This window comes from Pipra filicauda, unplaced genomic scaffold (assembly GCF_003945595.2).
Source record: "Pipra filicauda isolate LSUMZ 115617 unplaced genomic scaffold, ASM394559v2 scaffold1658_size6880_pilon, whole genome shotgun sequence".
NCBI lineage: Eukaryota > Metazoa > Chordata > Aves > Passeriformes > Pipridae > Pipra > Pipra filicauda.
This window is the reverse complement of record NW_024104160.1, coordinates 1-6,880: the sequence shown is the minus strand read 5'-3', so window position 1 is coordinate 6,880 and position 6,880 is coordinate 1. Positions and strand designations below refer to the sequence as shown.

At 67.2% G+C, this 6,880-nt stretch overlaps 1 protein-coding gene across 1 annotated transcript; it reads left to right on the top strand.

Annotated features, from left to right (window-relative positions):
* Window positions 1-279: 279 nt before the first annotated feature.
* LOC113991047 (zinc finger and BTB domain-containing protein 4) lies at window positions 280-6,875 on the top strand (the record flags this gene model as incomplete). The annotated part of the gene is made up of 2 exons (XM_039379341.1): window positions 280-379; window positions 4,938-6,875. A coding segment is annotated over exon 2 (1,923 nt), but the record flags the coding sequence as incomplete, so codon positions are not given.
* Window positions 6,876-6,880: the final 5 nt, after the last annotated feature.

The window sequence follows — 6,880 nt, the reverse complement described above, 5'->3', positions numbered from 1 at the left end:
CCCCCCCCCCCCGTGTAATTCTCCCTTAATTTGTCACCCTTTTTTTGTCACCCGTCACCCTTTTTGTCACCCATCACCCTTTTTGTCACCCGTCACCGCTTTGCCACCCCCTATTTTGTCACCCCCACTCTGTCACCTCCCCATTTTGTCACCCAGGTGTTCTGACCCACCCCAGCCCCCCAAATCCAGGCGTTCTGACCCCCCCAACACTCCAAACACCCCAAATCCAGGTGTTCCCACACCCCAGGTACCCCCAAATCCCCCTGTTGTGACCCCTCTCCGTGTGTTCTCCCCCCCCCCAGGAGGCCCGGCCGGCTGTGACCCCTCCCCGAGGACCCCCGGAGCAGCAACACCCAGTCCATGAGGGCCCCGCGCACAGGTGGGGGGCACTGGGGGGCACTGGGAGGATGGAGGGGGCACTGGGAGGATGGTCCACCTGTGGGTCCTGCCGTGGGGCAGAGCTGTGGGTTTGGGTCCACCTGTGGGTCCTGCCGTGGGGCAGAGCTGTGGGTCAGGGTCACACCCTAGGTCAGGATCAAGCTCTGGGTCCCTCCATGGGTCTGTCTGTGGGGCAGGCTGTGGGGCAGCCGTGGGGCAGAGCTGTGGGTCACAGTCACGCCATGGGTCCTGCCATGGGTCAGGGTCAGCCGTGGGGCAGAGCTGTGTGAGTCAGGGTCCCACCCTGGTTCGGGGTCAAGCTCTGGGTCCCTCCCTGAGTCTGGTTGTGGGTCAGGCCGTGGGTCAGGGTCAGCTGTGGGGCAGAGCTGTGGGTCAGGGTCACACTGTGGGTCCTGCCGTGGGTCAGGGTCAGCCGTGGGTCAGGCTGTGGGTCAGGGTCACACTGTGGGTCTGTCTGTGGGGCAGAGCTGTGGGTCAGGGTCACACTGTGGGTCTGTCTGTGGGTCTGTCTGTGGGTCAGGGTCACACTGTGGGTCCATTCGTGGGGCAGAGCTGTGGGTCAGGATCACACTGTGGGTCTGTCTGTGGGTCAGGGTCACACTGTGGGTCCATCTGTGGGTCAGGGTCAGCCATAGGTCAGGCTGTGGGTCAGGGTCACACTGTGGGCCCATTCGTGGGGCAGAGCTGTGGGTCAGGATCACACTGTGGGTCTGTCTGTGGGTCAGGGTCACACTGTGGGTCCATCTGTGGGTCAGGGTCAGCCATGGGTCAGGCTGTGGGTCAGGGTCACACTGTGGGTCTGTCTGTGGGTCCCACCATGGGTCAGAGCTGTGGGTCAGCATCATGCTGTGGGTCCTGCCGTGGGTCAGCCATGGGGCAGAGCTGTGGGTCAGGGTCACATTGTGGGACAGGCTGTGGGGCAGAGCTGTGGGTCCGTTCGTGGGGCAGAGCTGTGGGTCAGGGTCACACTGTGGGTCTGTCTGTGGGTCAGGGTCAGCCCATGGGGCAGAGCTGTGGGTCAGGGTCACACTGTGGGTCTGTCTGTGGGTCAGGGTCAGCCCATGGGGCAGAGCTGTGGGTCAGGGTCACGCTGTGGGTCCATCTGTGGGTCCCACCATGAGTCAGAGCTGTGGGTCAGGGTCACACTGTGGGTCCTGCCATGGGTCAGGGTCAGCCCACGGGTCAGCCGTGGGTCAGGGTGTGGGTCAGGGTCACACTGTGGGTCCATCTGTGGGTCCATTCATGGGGCAGAGCTGTGGGTCAGGGTCACACTGTGGGTCTGTCTGTGGGTCCAGCCCTGGGGCAGAGCTGTGGGTCTGTCTGTGGGTCTGTCTGTGGGTTCGGCTGTGGGGCAGAGCTGTGGGTCTGTCCATGGGTCCCACCATGGCTCCGTCTGTGGGTCCGTTCATGGGTCAGAGCTGTGGGTCAGGATCCATCTGTGGGTCTGTCCATGGGTCCCACTCTGGGTCTGGGTCCATCTGTGGGTCCTTCTCTGGGTCCATCCGTGGGTCTGTCCGTGGGTCTGTATGTGGGTCCATTCATGGGTCCCATCTGTGGGTCCATCCGTGGATCTGTCCGTGTGTCCGGCTTTGGGTCCGAGTCTGTCCGTGAGTCTGTCCATGAGTCTGTCTGTGGGTCTGTCTGTGAGTTGTGCTCTGCCTGTGGGTCCATCTGTGGGTCCATCCGTGGGTCTGTCCATGGGCCCCAGCTGTGGGTCTGTCCGTGGATCTGTCCGTGTGTCCCGCTCTGGGTCCGGGTCTGTCCGTGGGTCTGTAGGTCAGGATCTGTCCGTGTCTCTGTCCGTCGGTCCGTCTGTGGGTCTGTCCGTGGGTCTGTCTGTGTGTCTGTAGGTCAGGATCGATCCATGTCTCTGTCAGTCGGTCCATCTGTGGGCCCCATCTGTGGGTCCGTCCGCGTCTCTGTCCATGGGCCCCATCTGTGGGTCCGTCCGCGTCTCTGTCCGTGGGTCCCGCTCCGTCCGTCGGTCCGTCCCCGTTCCCCCCTCAGGCGCGGCCGCCATTTTGAGCCGCCGCCGGTGCCCGAGGAGGCCCCGAGACGCAAAATGGCTCCGCGGGGCCGCGGGGGGGGAACCGGGACGGGACGGGGGTGAGGGGGGAGCGACCCCCGGGCCCGGCCCCACAGAACGGGGGACCCCCGTTCCAGCCCCACAGAACGGGGGACCCCCAGGACATGGTGTGGGGGGACCCCTGGCCTCACCCCACAGAACAGGAGACCCCCAGGCCTGGCCCCACAGAACGGGGAACCCCCCGGCCTCACCCCACAGAACAGGGACCCCCAGGACATGGTGTGGGGGGACCCCCGGCCTCACCCCACGGCGCAGAGACCCCCGGCCCCACAGAATGGGGGGACCCCCGACCTCACCCCACAGAATGGGGACCCCCCCCCAGCCTCACCCCACAGAACGGGGGACCCCTGGGCCCACAGAATGGGGGGACCCCCCTGGCCTCACCCCACAGAACGGGGGACCCTCAGGACATGGTGTGGGGGGACCCCTGGACTCAACCCACGGTAGAGAGACCCCCGGCCCCACAGAATGGGGGGACCCCCGGCCTCACCCCACAGCACAGAGACCCCCATCCAGGCCCCACAGCATGTGGGGACCCCCAGCCCCATAACACAGGGGGGACCCCCAGCATTAGGGGGACCCCCGGCCCTATAGCATGAGGGGGACCCTGACCCACAGCTATGGGGTAGGGGGGACAGCAGTGGGGGTGTGGGGCTGGGGAACCCCGAGCCGTGGGGCAGAGGGACCCCAATCTGTGGGACTGGGAACCCCAATCTGTAGGACAGAGGGACCCCAATCTGTGGGACTGGGGACCCCAATCCATGGGGCAGGGGGACCCTGATCTGTGGGACTGGGAACCCCAATCCATGGGGCAGGGGGACCCCAATCTGTGGGACTGGGGACCCCAATCCATGGGGCAGGGGGACCCTGATCTGTGGGACTGGGAACCCCAATCCATGGGGCAGGGGGACCCTGATCTGTGGGACTGGGGACCCCAATCCGTAGGGTAGAGGGACCCCGATCTGTGGGACTGCGGACCCCAAACAATGGGGCAGAGGGACCCCGATCCATGGGGCAGAGGGACCCCAATCCATAGGGCAGAGGGACCCCAATCCATGGGGCAGAGGGACCCCGATCCGTGGGACTGCGGACCCCAAACAATGGGGCAGAGGGACCCCGATCCATGGGGCAGAGGGACCCCAATCTGTGGGATTGGGGACCCTAATCCATGGGGCAGAGGGACCCTGGTCTGTGGGGCTGGGGGTCCCTAATCTGTGGGACTGATCTGTGGGACTGAGGGACCCCAATCTGTGGGGCTGGGGGGCATATATGGGGCTGAGAGAATGGGGTATGTGGGGCTGGGGGTCCCTAATCTGTGGGACTGATCTGTGGGACTGAGGGACCCCAATCTGTGGGGCTGGGGGTGAAAGTGTGTGGGGCTGGGGACCCCCTGGGCCATGGGGACCCCCAAGCACCCAGAAAGGACCCAGGTGAGCCCAAACAGGGACCCCAGTTATTTGGTTGGCCCCATAGAAGGGACTCAGCCCCATAGAAGGGACCCAGGTGACCCCAAATAGGGGATCCAGGTGTCCATACAGTCCCAAATAAGGGATCCGTCCATCCAGGTGACCCCAAATAGTGAACCGGGCGTGTGGGTGACCCCAAATAGGGGATCCAGGTCCCTGAGTGACCCCAAATAAGGGATCCAGGGGTCTGGGTGACCCCAAATAGGGGATCCAGGTCCCTGAGTGACCCCAAATAAGGGATCCAGGGCTCTGGGTGACCCCAAATAGGGGATCCAGGTACCTGAGTGACCCCAAATAAGGGATCCAGGGGTCCATCCAGCCTTATGGAAGGGATCCATCCATCCCAAATAGGGGATCCAGTTTCCTGGGTGACCCCACATAGGGGATCCAAGTATCCGGGTGACCCCAAATAGGGGATCCAGGTGTGTGGGTGACCCCAAATAGGGGATCCATCCATCCGGGTGACCCCAAATAGGGGATCCAGGTGTCTGGGTGACCCTAAATAAGGGATCCATGTTCCTGGGTGACCTGAAATTGGGGATTCAGGTGTATGGGTGACCCCAAATAGGGGATCCAGGTGTGTGGGTGACCCCAAATAAGAGATCCATCTATCCAGGTGATCCCAAATAGGGGATCCAGATACCTGAGTAACCCCAAATAAGGGATCCAGGTTTCTGGGTGACCCCAAATAAGGGATCCAGGTGTGTGGGTGACCCCAAATAGGGGATCCAGGTGTGTGGGTGACCCCAAATAAGGGATCCAGGTGTGTGGGTGACCCCAAATAGGGGATCCAGGTGTCCCTCCAACTCCAAATAAGGGATCCATCCATCCAGGTGACCCCAAATAGGGGATCCGGGTATCTGTGTGACCCCAAACAAGGTACCCACGTGTTCTTCCAGCCCCAAATAAGGCACCCACCCACCCGGGCGCCCTCCAGCCCACCGTCCCTCCCTCCCCTTCACCCCGTGTGTCCCCCCCCCGTCCAGGTGGCCCGCGCGGGGATGGCTCCGGTCGTGGAGGTGTCGGACGCCGGGCACTGCCGGGCGCTGCTGCTGGAGCTGAACGAGCAGCGGCTGCGGGGCCAGTTCTGCGACGTCACCATCATCGCCGAGGACACCAAGTTCCGCGCCCATAAGAACGTCCTGGCCGCCTCCAGCCCCTTCTTCAAGCGCGCCCTGGCGCAGGAGCCCGCCTGCCCCTCGCCCGCCCAGGTGCTGGAGCTGCCGGGGGTGCAGGCCGGCGTCTTCTCCGACGTCCTCAACTTCATCTACAACTCGCGCCTGGCGGTGCCGTCGCCGGCGGCCGCGCGGGCGCTGGGGGCCGTGGGCCGGCGCCTCGGCATCCCCTCGCTGCAGGGGCTGGAGGCGGGGGCACCCCCCTGCCCGCCCCCCGCGCCGCCGCCGCCGCCGCCGGACGCCAACGGCACGTGGACCCCCCCGCCGCCCTCCCCGGGGGACCCCCGCGCGCCCGCCGCCGCCCCCGTGGACCTGACGCTGCCGGCGCGGCCCGGCGAGACGGCGGCGGCGGCGGCGGCGGGCGGGGACACGGCCACGGCGTCGCCCTCGTCGCCCTCGCCGGTGTCGCCGGCCTCCTCCTCGCCCGCGTCGCCGGCGTCGCCGTCGCTGCGCTGCGGGCTGTGCGGGCGCGGCTTCGGCTCGGCGGCCGCGCTGGCCTTCCACGCCAAGCTGCACCGCGGGCGCCGCGGCCTGGCCTGCCGGCACTGCGGCAAGAGCTTCATCCACGTCAAGCGCCTGCAGACGCACGAGGTCGGCTGTCGCGACGGGGACTCGGCCGCCGCCACCGCCGCCGTCACCGCCGCCGCCGCCGCCACCACGATAACGACCACCACCGCCGGCGTCGCCGGCGTCGCCGCGTCAGCGGCGCCCAAGGCGGGCAAGAAGGCGCTGCTGCTGCGGCACCGGGCGCTGCTGGAGCCGGGCCCGGAGCAGGAGCCGGTGGTGAAGGTGGTGGACGGGCAGGTGCTGTACCTGTGCGGGGTGTGCCACCGCTCCTACATGACGCTGTCCAGCCTGAAGCGCCACGCCAACGTCCACTCGTGGCGCCGCAAGTACCCGTGCCGCTACTGCGACAAGGTGTTCGCGCTGGCCGAGTACCGCACCAAGCACGAGGTGTGGCACACGGGCGAGCGCCGCTACCAGTGCATCTTCTGCTGGGACACCTTCGTCACCTACTACAACCTCAAGACGCACCAAAAAGCCTTCCACGGCATCAGCCCGGGGCTCATCGCCTCCGAGAAGACGCCCAACGGCGGCTACCGGCCCAAGCTCAACGCGCTCAAGCTCTACCGGCTGCTGCCCATGCGGGCGCACAAGCGGCCCTACAAGACCTACAGCCAGGGCGCGGTGACGGACGGGGCCGGGGGGGTCCTGCTGCCGCCCCCCGCCGCGCCCGGCGGCGACGCCCCGGCGGCCCCTGCGGCCTTCCCGGTGCCGCCGCCGCCGCCGCGGCCGGAGCCGGCGTCGGTGATCGCCTACGGCCGCGCCGCGCCCTCGGTCATCGTGCGCGGCAGCGGCGCCGCCGCCTCCGTCATCGCCTACAACGGGCGGGCGGCCGAGGAGGCGCCGGGCGTGCCCGAGGTGCCGGCGGCGCCCGCGGCGCCGGCGGTGCCCATGAAGAAGCAGGTGCTGCGCGACTACATCGAGGCCCAGCGCGCGGCGGCCGCGGCGGCCGACGGCAACAGCGGCAACGACGGCGGCGGCAACGGCGCCGCGACGCCCGCCCCGAACCCGCCGCCCGGCACCGGGACCCCCGCGGGCGGCGGCACCGGCGGCGGCCGCACCATGACCTACGTGGCCAAGCCGGCGTACGCCGGGTCGGCGGGCGAGGGGCTGTGCCAGATCACGGTGCGCATCGGCGAGGAGGCCATCGTCAAACGCCGCATCTCCGGCAACGACCTGCGCGGCGACAC